Source organism: Hydractinia symbiolongicarpus, chromosome 9 (genome assembly GCF_029227915.1).
Source record: "Hydractinia symbiolongicarpus strain clone_291-10 chromosome 9, HSymV2.1, whole genome shotgun sequence".
In the NCBI taxonomy this organism is placed as follows: domain Eukaryota; kingdom Metazoa; phylum Cnidaria; class Hydrozoa; order Anthoathecata; family Hydractiniidae; genus Hydractinia; species Hydractinia symbiolongicarpus.
In genome coordinates this window covers 27,644,691-27,660,133 of record NC_079883.1, presented here as the reverse complement: position 1 = coordinate 27,660,133, position 15,443 = coordinate 27,644,691, and the positions used below count along the sequence as shown (strand labels likewise).

Sequence of the window (15,443 nt, the reverse complement as noted above, 5' to 3'; positions counted from 1 at the left end):
CAAGGGAGTTGTCGTAGGTAGAGCACGGACCCACGGATTAGTTCTGGGTCATTCCGTACCAAATTAACGGATTTTCAGAATGATTCCCTGTCAGATTTTGTTTATATGACACTATGGGTAAGTGAAGATAACCTTGAAAATCTTAGCTAATTGTCTTATTTCGTTCGAGAGATGTTAATATTTAAGTTATGCCTACGAGCAACAAATTCTGAACTTAGGGGAGCAAAAATGAAAACAGTGCATAGTTCAGGATGTTATACTTTAAAAACTACTCAAGAAGCAGCTCTGAAAATTTCCAAATTCAAAATACTTAATTAATCAACGTCAAAACACAAGAAATTATATCTCTGGAAAAAACTTGTAGTCCATAATGGTGGCCTAAAAATGCAAAAAAGTACTTGTTGCAAAATAAAATTAGAGTTTTAATGCACCATTATGGATACTCAGTTGACATAAAAAAATTTTTTATGTTAAATGCAAAATATAGATGGAAAAAAACTTGTACTTATTTTTTGGGTGCTTTTGGGCGTTTTAATTACCTTTGTAGGGGGGGGGGGAGGTAAACATCGGGCCAGCATATAAAGTCTCTTGAAACATAGATGGAAATAGCAAGTCTACATACATAATTATTTTCCATATATGCGTACATACTTTAAATGTTCGAAAATCAAGTTGCAGATCCAGAGTTATTGGGTCATTGGGAAAAAACTAACAGGCCTGGAACGAGAAAAGGAGTGTCATTTTGGCAAAAGAATATGTTAATCAATTTAACTTTATAATATTTATGCATTAATAAAGTTTAAATGCACATCTCTTATGACATCATAATTTATGCAACATAATTAAATTTTTAAGCTCTATAATATAAGTCCGATATCATTTTATACCTCAGCTTCCCTTTAAGCGTATTGTAAGCGTTGCGAATGAAATAAAAGGTATTATAAGCATACTAGTCGTTAACCCGTGGAAAAATCCACAGGGTCACTCGTCCTTTATATATCGCATTTTGTGTTTCCGTAACAAAAAGACAAAGAGACGCACGAACCGACAGACGGAATACGGCTATTATTAAAGAGACTGTGTGAGACTACACTACGCTTTTGATGAGGAAGTGTCTGTATAGAAAGATTTTAAGAATTTTTCGAGAGTAGGGTGTGAGTCACTGTCATTTTTAGATAGTAGGAGGTTGTATTTCGCTAGTAAGACAATTCAAGCGAAATTGTGAATCGGATTGCATGGAGCAATCTGATAGAAATCGCAAAAGTTGCTGATTTTTTTTATCAACAATATTTCGCAAGACTTTATTTTCGCAAATAAAGTTACCTAAAATACAAAAAAGCAAGTTTTGCTAAAAATAGGTATAACCTCGTGGCCGGAATCTTTGCGTTTACCTTGAGGTGAAAAACGCTGAAAGGGTTGTGGGCGGCGTTAAAAGGGCCGATAAGGTAAATTATGCAAAAAAGAATTACTTTCGCCATTTATAGTGAATATATTAGTTTAAGCGCAAACCGGATTTTTTTTCGTGAGTGTCAATATTCTACACACACCGTACGAAATGCGGGTGTTTGTAGGAGGGTTTGAGGATTAAAAAAAAGAATTTTTCTCCAAAATGATTAAATTTATTAATAGTTTCTAGTGCTAAAGGTTAAATTTTCTCTAACAATAAACATTTTTCATCAGCAGTTCATTCTATTTAGACTGTTTCAAATAAGTAATTCAGCATAATACTTTACATCCTGTAAACCTCAAAGTTGCACATCCGAATCATCATTTTATATAATTACGAAACAATTTTTTTAACAAAATTAAAATAAACTACAGGGAAACTTAGATGTAGCTACAGACACCTACAGACTATTGTAACCCTCCATGTGTTCACCTTAAAATTAAAATAACATAAAAAGATTTACGTAGGTAACAAAACTGTTCTAGATCTCTTAAAGATCTTTTTTTTTTTTGCTCGAATATCGAAGCCTCAGAAGAAATTACATCCACTCAGCATTCTCTTTTTGTTAGCTCCACTCCGACGTCTGCAAGACCTTTAATAGCTATTTGTAAACTCTCTTCTTTAGTTCCACTCGTATCGACCTCAACCCATTTTGTGTTTCCAAATCTTTGATAAACTTTCATTATTCTAAACAAATGATGCAATAAAAAAAATAAGACAATAAAAAAACTTGACGCTAGGTGAACATATTATGCGGATGGGATTTTCGGTGGCAATCGAGGAAAGTTAGGAAAAGTCTTTTAAGCACCTCATCCTAAGACGTTCGTTTTCACTAATCTCTTTTTCTTCTGCCGTCACATCTTCTCTTTCATTCACCCTCACATCACGATGTTTCTCTGGTGTCGTAAGAAACAAAACGGCCGACGGACGGAGTAAGTCTTCTGGCCACGCATATAACGAATCTCCTTCATCGGGAAGATGGTGTTCTATTCCTACCGCTACCTCTTTCGCAATCGCATATGCTGTTGTGCTGTGCCAATATCTGAATAAATAAATAAATAAATAAATAAATAAATAAATAAATAAATAAATAAATAAATAAATAAATAAATAAATAAATAAATAAATAAATAAATAAATAAATAAATAAATAAATAAATAAATAAATAAATAAATAAATAAATAAATATATTTTTGATATCTGATAGTTTTGATGTTTAATTTTATAAGCACGAAGTATCGACAAATATTTTCCAAATACCCTGCCCATATTAGTCAGTTTTACTAGTACAACCCTGGACTTACGCCCCTTTTCACACTTCTGTCAAAAATTTTGCAGCCTATTTATCGCAGAGTACTGACCACGTGATGTTGGTTGATCTTAGAAATATCCAAAAAACTTATTTTATGCAAATGTTATGCCTAGGATTGTATATTAAACATTCAATTTCCATGTTAAAAAATTGTATTAAAAGTTTGAACTTATTTAAGATCAGAACCTTATTTAAACTGTAGCTCGTTTTTCTCACCCAAATAAAAAATAATTTCCATTTTAGCAACTCCTTACCTGTCCATAACAACAGGTCTAGTTCGTATGACATCAAGTACCTCCTTGGCTGCCATGTAATTACTAAACGAATAATAAGCCCGGCGACACAACTCTGGTAGATGGTCAAACTTCTTTCGTATATGGCGTATCGAATCAGGCGGCGTCACAACCTTGCAAACATTGAAATGCTCACATAAATTTTGCGTTATGGTGGATTTTCCTAGACGAAAAATTCACAACTAAATAAACTTTTCGTAAGCTTGTAAAAACATTTGATTTGACAGGTTTTTATTTTCAATCTGAAAAAGAAATTTTTACTTTCAACGTTATATTGAAATTCTGGTAAACATACCCATATTTGTCTCAACTTTCAAAGTAACTTTTTTGTCAAATTTAATGTATTCGATCCACATGCTAATTTTTTAATTTTTTCCCCAATTTTTAGTACATTTTCACCCCTCTTTTCCTAATAACTTGTACCCCCTTTCGTGCTGCACGTTTCTCACCTGTTCCATCTAAACCTTCAACAACAATAAATGGATTATTTAGCTCCACATTATGTGCACTCAGATTTTGTGATAAAACTTTAGGGATTGTGTCATTCAGGGTTTTAACACCATCCAGCATAAACATCTGAAAAAAAAAATGAAGTTTTTTACTTGAACTAACATGATTATAAACATAGCGAAGCAAAAATATAACTAATAAAAAATTAAAAGAAATCACAAGCAAGATAAAAGATTCGATACCGCAAACTCTATAAAGAAACTGTTTTAGAGATAATTTACTTTTAAGGAGCATTAACGCAATTCGATGTCAACGGCGATCGCTGTCCGGATGTTAGAAAAGATACAAGACGCTCTGGAAACGAGGTTCTTCCGTGTGTGTTGCTTTCAAAAGAAAAAAGTACTTCTCTTTTATTTGTGGGGCCTATATTTATCTTGAGTATTTATTTAAGTTTTATGAAAGCCTCACAACCTAGGCTATTATTATCAGGGAAAATTTAAATTTAATTTTTGTCATCTAAAACTCCATAACCTATCAAATATACAAATGGGATCAAAATATTCGATACGAGGTTGGAAACATCAGTTTTTAGATTCTGGTGTTAACATTACATGTGTATACCTTCATGGCAATGAAATGCCATTTCTCACGTAATGTGTCGACAAAATGTAAAAGACTGATCAAAAAGTCTCAAAAATATTGAACTTCCTTACAACTTCCCATAATTTTTTTGATATTCATTTTTTTCGTTATTACATGTGAGCAGATTTTAGGCTGCAGGTAAAAAAGTTGGAATTAGGTAACTTTTTGGGTTCGCACTCCAAAACCTACAATTATTTAATTTTGATGATTTTTTAAATGTAAGATTGGTTATATAGATACTAGTCGACAGTGCCCGTGGAAAAATCCACTGAGGCAAGATAAAAATAAAAAGGAAGCATCATTTAAATTTTGATGACATCAGTAACCCATCTGCAAAAAAAAAATAGAACCTGGTTTTTACGTTGCCTCTATTGTGTAGAGCTTAAAGCGCTGATCAAGAAAATGTATGTAATCACGTGCTTTTGATGAATGGTTAATGAGATATAAAGGTTTAAAAATTTTGCTGACGTCAGCAAAGTCCCTAATAAAGCAACAACAAAATTTTCTTTTGAAATTTGTATACCCGTTGCCTTCATCTTATAGATCTCGAAACGCTGATCAAGAAAATGTATAGGACCATGTATCTTTGACAAACGGTTGCAGAGATATTAAGGTTTGAAGATTTATTGATGACGTCATCAGCCCGTCCATTCCGAAACGGATTTGGGGACCCATGTTTGGGAAACTTACCCAAATTGGTCCTAGGTGGTTCCTAGTTACCCACTCAGTGAAAGATCATTGACGTCACCACCTCGTTTCCAAGTTATTTAGCCTCAAAGTTTTAGGTGCGCTGTAATGGCTTCAGTAATTTAGTATAGGATATTAACGTTAAAGTAGTGTTATTGACGTCGCGCCATAACGTCATAAAATTTAACATATTAGACATAAGTTTTTCGGCGACATCAAAGTAAAATGACGATATCCACTTTGCCTGTTACAAACAGACACAGTCCCTGTATTATTATAAGAGACTAGTCGATAAGGCCCGTGGAAAAATCCACTTAGGCAAAAGGACAATAAAAAAATAGGTTGTTTTAGATTTTTTGCAGACGTCAGAAGTGCAGATACAAAAAAAAATTAGCAAAGTTTAGTATATTCGTTGCCTGTAATGTGTAGAGGTTAACATGCTGATGAGAAAAATGTATGGGATCATGGGTTTTCGACGAACGTATAAGGAAATATAAGGGTTTGAAAATTTTGCTGACGTCAGCAAAGACCCGCAAAAACACAAATTTTCCAGAATTTTATATATCTAATGTCTTCATCGTATAGATCTTGAAACGCTGATCAAGAAAATGTATAGGATCATGCACTTTTGACGAACGGTTGCAGAGATATTAGGATTTGAAGGTTTTGATGACGTCATTAACCCGTCCATTCCGAAACGGATTCGGTGACCCAGGTTTGAAAAATTTAAAAGTGCAATGCAATGGCTTCACTAATCTTAATATACTTTCCTTTGACGTCAATATTGCTTTAACGTCAAAGTTTGCTAATTTACAGAACAAATTTATAGGCGATGTTTTATGGACTTTGTCAAAGAAATTTTATCCACTTTGCAAAAGTCACAGACAGAACTGGCGTATTATTATATAGACTAGTAGATTAGGCCCGTGGAAAAATCCACTTAGGCAGAAAAACAATTGAAAAGTTCTGTCATTTGAATTTTGATGACATCAGCAAATATTTCAGTATATTGAATATGCCTTTTACTAAAAAAAATAATCTGAAAATGCATAAAAAGAAAGAAGTCATAATTTAACAAAAAAGTTCTTAAAATCTAACACAAAATATCAAATGTCAAATCGCATGAAATCCTCCCAACAAAACGTCAGACAAAATATGAAAAACAACGGCGTGCAAGGTGTAAAATCTAGTTAGTAGAAAGTTACAACATTAACAGTCACAACCCAGACAGTTACGACAACAATAATAATAATGTCAGAAATAACACATCTCAAATATGTATACATCTTATTATGTGATTATGTTGAAAACCTTCAATATTTTAATCTTTAAAATGTCGAAAAGAAAGGCTTGCAACAGTAAGCACAGATCTATGAAATAAGTTCTTTATGCATTTTAAACATTGTCTTTTCCCTAAATGCTTATACAACAATACAACCTGAACAACATAAAAAAGCCAAACTTAAACAAACCCAAAACACCAAAAAACAAAAAGTTAAACTTTGAAAAATCATTTATTCGGTTGCATACCATCCTCTCCCGCAAAAATATGCACAAAATGTAAAAATTAACCGGTTAACAAAACAATTTTTTTGTCTCGTGATCCGTACTGACTTTACCAAACATTTTAAACTGAAATGTCGAAAAAGCAATGAGCAAGGAGTAGATTTCAAATCAACAAAAATCATTATTTTGAAAACATTGTATATATACATATATATGGTCCTTCCTCACAAAAGTTTACAATAAATGTAGAACACAAAGGTTTATGAGGAGCAAATCAAAATATGAACAAAAATCAGTTCAATTGGCATGTTTTATATTGTTTTCACCCATAAAATCTTCCACAAAATTGATATGAAACCCATCAAATTCAACTCAGAAAAAGCAGTCATTTAAGTGCATACAAAAATACAACTTGGAAAGTGTAAAATATCAAATTATTATTTTTAGTATATATACTTGCATATGGTCCTCCCTCACAAAAGTTAAACAGTTTCAGTCTGAACATTCAGTAATTTTTTATCATCACCAAATATTTATTCCCGTAATTACATTACTTACAGTTAGTTTAAAGCTTAAAAAAAGTTTATAAAACAAAATATAAAAAAAAATCCAACTTCAGCTCACAAATTGTACAAAAATTTGTTCTTTCAGTATTTTGCATGTGGTCTTTTTCCACAAAAGTTTACACAACATTTAAAAAACAGCAGTTTGCAACACAAACAATATAATCGGCAACCATACTATTCTCTGCTGAGAAATTTTAACCACAAATGTAAAAAACCCAGGTAAATTTCCCAAAAAATGTCAACAAACTTTGTAAAAATATCAACCACTACCCTTGCAAAAATATATAACCTTGTAATTTACATGCGAGCTTACAGAAGTTTAACAGGATGTCAACAACAAAACAATAAAACTTACTCCAATTAACGCACACACTTTAGTTTTACAAAATCATTCCTCTTAAAATAAAATTTTTCCTCACACTACCCTAAAAGTTCAATAAGTCTTTGAAATATTTTGTGGCTTGTTACATCATAATTCGTGCTCAAATAAGATCCCTAAGTTTGACTACTAAGGTGGATATAAATAGCTAAAAGAGGAATAACAACATTAATCATCAGTTAGCTAGCTAGGTTTAGATATGGAGCTTGAAGGTAACATTAGATAAGACAGATACCCAGTTAAATATAGTTAAACTGGGAAGACGCCAGCTAGCTATTTATGCTTAGTAAAACACATATAAAGAGAAACAATGGCAATATAAAAATTATGACATTTGCAGTAGGTTCAACAAACCAAAAGTTTCGCTAGCACATTTGTTTGATAACATTAATTATGCAAAAAAGTGTAAAAAAAAACGCGGTAAAATATAAAGAATTTGAAGCTCTTAAGTGACTTTTTCCTGGCAAATGCGAGTCTGCCTGACACGTAACTCTAGCGACATAAAAACATAACGTCTAAAAATATCTAAAAAGTTCTTACTATTTGTGAATCCAAATCTACGTTAAGCCCAAGCTTTCATTTTCTACTTCTAACTTTTCTTTACTACTTCTAGCTCCACTCTTCACTTTCGAATTAACTTCTTGTAGCTTCTAACTTTACTTGTGTACTTCTATGTTTACATAAAATATATATAAAAAAGAACAGAGTGTAAAACCAATTGGCAAATTTTTAGGCTAATTAGTCAAATTAGAAATGCAAAAACAAAGTTTGAGTCATAATTCATGTTAAAACAACAACAATCAATTTAACAGTTCATTTTACGTCAATTTTTGCACTAAATTTCTAACACAAAATACATATTCTAAATAATTCCTATGATTTTCCTCAAAAGTTTAATCAAAATATAAAAGATGAGAGGTGAACGACAAAATCAAAGTTTGCAGAATTTAATTATTTTGGTATATATATGTCTATTGATATATGCCCTTTATAACAATATTTCAATCCAAAATGTGAAAAAGAAAAACAGTTTGCAACAAAATCAGTTATTCTGATGATATTGCATACACTTTTTCTCCACAAAAGTGTAAAAAAAGAATGGTTCTAGGAAATACTTCTGATTCAACAAAAATCAGTATTTGTATCTTGTACTCATTAAATATTACTCAAAATTTCAAAAAACTGCGATTTGGAACGTATCAAATTTATAAATAGAGAGGGATCAGTCATTTCGGTATGTTGTCCTGCCCGGTAAGAATTTATGCAAAATATAAAAAAAAACACAAGTCTTTTCGGTGTTGTACTCCCTCAAAAAAGTTGAAACTTTTCTTAATAAGACAAAATGTCATAAACAAAAACATTTTAGTCAGAAAATCTAGAACAACAAAAATCACTACACTTAAGGTACCAGAATTACTACATGTTAAATAAAAATCGTTTCGTCATATTGCATGTAACCGATGTATATAAGTTTAGTTACACAAAATGTGAAAAATACATTATTTGCATACACAAATTGTGAAAAATACATTATTTGCTTGAAAACAGTCCTTAAACTCTTCTTAAATATTATGTAATACTTTTTTAAAAGTTGTTGTGGGTTGTTAATTTAAGCTTAAAATGTCAATTAAAATAAGTTACAGTCACATTCTTAGCAAAGACCACTAAGATTAGCTTACATGTAAAAAGCAACATAAAACTGAAGCTAAAATAAGGTAGCTACAGCAGCTAATAGCTGGTCACTTAAATATAAACTGGCGACTTTGCTAGGCATAAAGAACATGGCTACATATTTATAAAGTCCGAGCTAGCTAGCTATTAGGTTGTTGTTGGTGTGGTTGGTTTTATGATGCTAGCTAACAAACATGTCTTGCATCAATAATATCATCAAAACTGAAAAAAACATAAACAAACCTTACAGAAACCTTTCTATACTTCATTTATATACCATGCCCCTTTTTAAATGCTTTTGTAAAGATTTATTTTGAAGGAAAGAGTAGAAATTGCTTAAAAAGAACAGCCATCTTTTTTGCAAACACAATTTCGGGAACGACTTCATTTAGCACCGGGCTAAGTGGTCCCGACACACGACGTACAACATAACTAGTACCCTTCATACTTTATCGATATTAAAAGTCCGACAGACGTTCAGTCATACTTCTCCAACCAAATGGACCCGACAAATGAAACCGCATTATCCGACATCCTCTCTATATAACAAATACATATTTTTTCTGTCAATAATCCATAACCAACGTAATATCGCATAATACTGCATAATACTGCATAATACCTTTATAATTCATAAAAAATACATAAATTTTCTGTCGATGGCCATACCAACGTAATATCGCATAATACTGCATAATACTGCATAATACCTTCATAATTCAAAAAAAATACATAAATTTTCTGTCGATGGCCATACCAACGTAATATCGCATAATACTGCATAATACCTTCATAATACTCTCTGTCGTTACATAAAAAATACATATTTTTTCTGTCGATGGCCATACCAACGTAATATCGCATAATACTGCATAATACTGCATAATACCTTCATAATTCATAAAAAATACATAAATTTTCTGTCGATGGCCATACCAACGTAATATCGCATAATACTGCATAATACCTTCATAATACTCTCTGTCGTTACATAAAAAATACATATTTTTTCTGTCGATGGCCATACCAACGTAATATCGCATAATACTGCATAATACTGCATAATACCTTCATAATACATAAAAAATACATAAATTTTCTGTCGATGGCCATACCAACGTAATATCGCATAATACTGCATAATACTGCATAATACCTTCATAATTCATAAAAAACACATAAATTTTCTGTCGATGGCCATACCAACGTAATATCGCATAATACTGCATAATACTGCATAATACCTTTATAATTCAAAAAAAGTACATAAATTTTCTGTCGATGGCCATAACAACGTAATATCGCATAATACTGCATAATACCTTCATAATTCATAAAAAACACATAAATTTTCTGTCGATGGCCATACCAACGTAATATCGCATAATACTGCATAATACTGCATAATACCTTTATAATTCAAAAAAAGTACTTAAATTTTCTGTCGATGGCCATAACAACGTAATATCGCATAATACTGCATAATACCTTCATAATTCATAAAAAACACATAAATTTTCTGTCGATGGCCATACCAACGTAATATCGCATAATACTGCATAATACCTTCATAATACTCTCTGTCGTTACATAAAAAATACAAAAATTTTCTGTCGATGGCCATACCAACGTAATATCGCATAATACTGCATAATGCCTTCATAATACTCTCTATCGTTCCATAAAAAATACATATTTTTTCTGTCAATAATCCATAACTAACGTAATATCGCATAATACTGCATAATACTGCATAATACCTTTATAATTCAAAAAAAGTACATAAATTTTCTGTCGATGGCCATAACAACGTAATATCGCATAATACTGCATAATACCTTCATAATTCAAAAAAAGTACTTAAATTTTCTGTCGATGGCCATAACAACGTAATATCGCATAATACTGCATAATACCTTCATAATTCATAAAAAACACATAAATTTTCTGTCGATGGCCATACCAACGTAATATCGCATAATACTGCATAATACTGCATAATACCTTCATAATTCATAAAAAGTACATAAATTTTCTGTCGATGGCCATACCAACGTAATATCGCATAATACTGCATAATACCTTCATAATAATGTCTGTCGCTTCATAAAAACTACATATTTTTTCTGTCGATGGCCATAACCAACGTAATATTCCAGAATATTTCGCATAACTGCCATTTACGGAAAGCTGTTTTTATAAAGTAGACAAAGTTTGAGGTTGGATACACATCCATACACAAACAGAAACGATATTTCGCTCAAATATCCTTTTGCAACAAGACATAATAACGGCCCTATTGCAGGCTAAACAAAGAGGCGTTTTTGTACAATATATTGAACAGGCGGTGGTGTTCTATGCCCACCGATAGCCAATAGAAAAGATATTTTGGACTAATACCCCCGCGAAATTACATATCACAAGTCCTAAAAAATGCAAATCTGAGGCAAGGCATTATACTATAAATTTACCGGGCTTTACTGTTATGTACTTATCCGTGCAGCAGTAGAAACAAGTGTCCTCCCTGAAAATGACGCATCAAAAGCGCTAAAGCAGGCCAATCAATCCAAAGACATTACGTGTGTTTTTTATTTCTTTTTTTCGGTGCAGTATTTCAATAGTATAGCTTGATTAGTTCTTAAACCAAATGAATTCTTAGATGCATAAAAATTTAAATGTTCCATTGATTTTTGTCCGACTGAAGAAGCTGCTGCCGTAGAGAAGCTATATCACATTAAAGTTTAGAGCCGTTTACGATGAAATTATTCCATTGTTTGTAGTTAAAATTTGACAGGTCATAACTTTTTATCGGCAAAGGCTCTTAGGCTGAAATTCTGTAGAAGGCATGTCAGTAATATAACGTATCATTAGGAAAAAGATGGAAGAATTCCAAATTAAAAGTCAAAACTTCTATTTACATGGAACAAAGATGTTCCAAAAAGGCATAAGTATAAAATTTATCTCATTTAAAGAGTCTCCGTAGATTTGATATTCCATTGAAGTTAGGATCAGAGTACAAAAGCTGAAAATAGTTCTAAATAATGTAATTATTATTGGCTATTGTTAAAAAATCATATGGTGAGTTAACAAGATCAACTTTATGAGCAACTGACCGAAAAACCAATAGACGTATGATATCGTTAGTCTTTTTATTAATAGCGGTATTTTGCCTGTTTGTCCGCGAAAAGCGCGTCCTGTTAATTAATCACGAAATTCTTATATCTGCACAAAATACCAAATGCGATATATATTTACCGACTTTGTTTTATTCTCCCGCGTGTAGCATTCAATTGCAACGCCTGATTTTTTTTGAAAAACCAATCCGAGATTTTGCAGCCACGACAAAGGGATGTGTAAAGCAGAGAGCAGTGTTATTACGGCCATTTTGAAAGTTGCGTAACGTTGACGTTGCTAAGTCTGTCCTTGTTTTTTTATATATTTTTACATTGCTTGGAAGCCTCGACTTTCGAATTACAAATCCCACATTAAAAAGAAGATACCATCTTGCAAAGTTGTGAAACATTTTATTGATGAATGCCCTAATGCCTCCGTGCAAAATATTGGGTTTATTATAGTTGATGTTGTGAACAATGGAGAGAATTTAACAAACAGGCAAATTGATAGTTTGCTATTAGATAAAGAAAAATTCTGGATAGGGACACTCGTCACACAACATCAGGGACTTAATGGTTCTCATGACTGGAATAGAACTAAAAGAACAGAAAAATGCAAGTTGTAGAAACCGTGTGTTAAGTTGATAGTAGGATGATGGTGATGGAAACCAGTTTTAAACCCTTGTGTATTTAATTGTATATAATTTATTTTTATCACTATATAAGATATTTTAATTGTTAATACTGTATTGTAAGCGATACTGAAGAAGTCAGTCGATGAACTGACGAAAATTTTAAATAATAAAATCTTTTTACTTAATTCTTGATGTAGTCATCTATCTTGTTGGTTATTCCTATAGCTACAATTTGTGTTCATATATATATATATATATATTTCAAAAATCGAATTTACTAAAACAACTGAATTTTATATGTATGGATTGCTTCTTAATACCGGTAAATTATCTCCGTAAATGTTTTTTCTAAAGACCGAATTTACTAAAAGAACTGAATATCATGGATTGCTTGTATGGATTGCTTCTTAATGCGGGTAAATTATCTCCCCAAACGTGTTTTTTCAAAGACCGAATTTACTGAAACAATGTGTATGGATTGCTTTTAAATACGGGAAATTCATCCCTAAGCTTTTTTTGTGGTTAATCAAAACAAGCTGAACTATGGATTTGTTCCCTTTTGGCAGCTTTTCCCAATATGCAAAAAAATATTACAAACGTTTTACACTACGACACAAAATGAAAAATATTCAAAAGGAAGTCGAACGGAAAAATATTTTTAGGCCCTAATTTTTACTTGTCTATTGGACTTTAACTTTAAGATTGCAAAAGTTAAGGCCTGGTTGACAATTGTCTATCTATCAATAATTTTATATTTTAAATTTAACTGAACCACCATGAATTCGTCATGCTTGCTGTGAATCTAGGTTATCGCGACTTTGAGTTTCTTCACTAAAGATAAGAATAAAAATGGAACAAATCTTATTCGTTAATACGAAAGGGTTTCTTGAGATTGATAACAACGAACATTCGAGCATTTCTCTAACATGAAAACAGTTAATATGTTCGGACTAACCTTCACTTGTTGTAAAGATTCTTTGTTCTCTAATGCTTTCACCATCGTTTCTGTCGGCAATATCTTTTGTCTGTTCTCTATAAACCATAAAAAAAGCACAACATAGCAATTAAATTGTTATATCCAATTGATTATTTTCTGTCACGTTGATTTTTGGACTTTTTAACTGAAAGTAATAGTACGTGCAACCCACTACACAACATTACTTTTATATTTTTTTTCAAATTAAACCTCAAATCAAATTTCAAATCTCAAATCAAATTTAATAAAAACTTACCATTGGCTGCCTAACCCAGTATTTTCCTTTTGGCATTACAGCATTTATCTAAACAAAATTACTTAAATAGTTATGTGAATGTTTTACAAAGATTTTCCTAAAAAAAATAAGTTTCCTCAAATAATTATTTTTTAACATAAAAAATAAATGAATGATAAACATTTATCTTATATACATTATATATATATATATATATATATATATATATATATATATATATATATATATATATATATATATATATATATATATATATATATATATATATATATATATATATATATATATAACAGGCAAAGTGGATATGTTCATTTTCCTTTGATCTTACCGAAATTTTCTTTGAAGTAACTGAAAAATGCATGTCTAATATGTTAAATTTTCTGACGTTACGGCGCGACGTCAATAAGACTACTTTAACGTTAATATTCTATATTAAATAAATGAAGCCATTACAGTGCACTTAAAGCTTTGAGGCCAAATAACTTGAAAACGAGGTGGTGACGTCAGTGATTTTTTACCACGTAAGTAACTAGGGACCACCCGGGACCAATTTGGGTAAGTTTCCCAAGCCTGGGTCCCCGAATCCGTTTCGGAATGGAAAGGTTGAGGACGTCATCACAAAACCTTCAAACCCCAATATCTCTGCAACCGCCAAATAACTTGAAAACGAGGTGGTGACGTCAGTGATTTTTCACCACGTAAGTAACTAGGGATCACCCGGGACCAATTTGGGTAAGTTTCCCAAGCCTGGGTCCCCGAATCCGTTTCGGAATGGAAAGGTTGAGGACGTCATCACAAAACCTTCAAACCCCAATATCTCTGCAACCGTTTGTCAAAAGTCCATGTTCCTATACATTTTCTTGATCTGCATTTCAAGATCTATACGATGAATGCATCGGGTGTACGAATTAAGAAATTTTTTGGAACTTTTGGTAGGGACTTTGCTGACGTCAGAAAAATTTTTAAGCCCTTATATCTCCCTAAGCGTTTGTCAAAAACATACGATACCATACATTATTTTGGTCAACGTTTCAACCTCCACACCTTACAGACAACGAATGACTAATTTTAACCAATTTTCTTTTTGTATATGCACTGCTGACGTCGGCAAAAAATCTAAAGCAACCTATTTTTCCATTGTTCTTCTGCCTTAGTGGATTTTCACATGGGCTTTATCAACTAGTCTTGTATAAGTAATCAGCTAAATTTACACTGAAAACACGATTCTTATACAAGCTGGCACTTTTTTCTTCATACAACCCATCACTGCACCTAAATGAACAGGGTCACTTTAGAGAAGGATCATGCAATCATTACATGCAGTCTTTTATGAAGTTTTTTTCCAACAATTTTTTTACTTCTTTATCCACAGAGACTGTAAATACATTCTCAAACACACATAACTTACTCGTAACACACATTATATTGCCATTACAATCTATGGAAATCTATGTATAGTTAGTTAAAAAGCCTTAATGACACTGATTTCTCTTGTGTATTTAGTGTTAG

At 31.9% G+C, this 15,443-nt stretch overlaps 1 protein-coding gene and 1 long non-coding RNA gene across 4 annotated transcripts; both read right to left on the bottom strand.

Moving 5' to 3' along the window:
• Nucleotides 1-600: 600 nt before the first annotated feature.
• Nucleotides 601-9,643, bottom strand: LOC130656179 (UMP-CMP kinase 2, mitochondrial-like). Of its 3 annotated transcripts, none has more exons than XM_057459007.1 (5): nt 9,203-9,643; nt 3,503-3,629; nt 3,015-3,216; nt 2,256-2,489; nt 601-2,134 (listed from the first exon to the last, which is right to left on the bottom strand). In XM_057459007.1, exons 1-5 carry the CDS (start codon nt 9,221-9,223, stop codon nt 1,996-1,998), a joined length of 723 nt encoding a protein of 240 aa, XP_057314990.1. In that variant the 5' UTR covers nt 9,224-9,643; the 3' UTR covers nt 601-1,995. The 3 variants fall into 3 exon arrangements, with proteins under 3 accessions (XP_057314990.1, XP_057314991.1, XP_057314992.1); XM_057459008.1 differs by having other exon boundaries at nt 7,824-9,642; XM_057459009.1 differs by having other exon boundaries at nt 9,198-9,642.
• A 2,530-nt stretch (nt 9,644-12,173) lies between these two features.
• Nucleotides 12,174-15,435, bottom strand: LOC130656181 (uncharacterized). Its single transcript, XR_008984865.1, has 4 exons — nt 15,252-15,435; nt 13,935-13,982; nt 13,658-13,734; nt 12,174-13,533 (listed from the first exon to the last, which is right to left on the bottom strand). It is a non-coding gene; the product is annotated as an uncharacterized LOC130656181 (long non-coding RNA).
• Between the last annotated feature and the right edge of the window lie 8 nt (nt 15,436-15,443).

Excerpts from the sequence above, each read along its gene's own strand:
- LOC130656179 (XM_057459007.1), bottom strand. The coding sequence starts at position 9,223 with ATGAAGTATAGAAAGGTTTCT. Across the intron at positions 3,630-9,202 it reads TGAAGTATAGAAAGGTTTCT|ATGTTTATGCTGGATGGTGT; the intron begins GTAAGGTTTGTT and ends TTTTTTTTTCAG. Across the intron at positions 2,490-3,014 it reads AGACCTGTTGTTATGGACAG|ATATTGGCACAGCACAACAG; the intron begins GTAAGGAGTTGC and ends TTATTTATTCAG.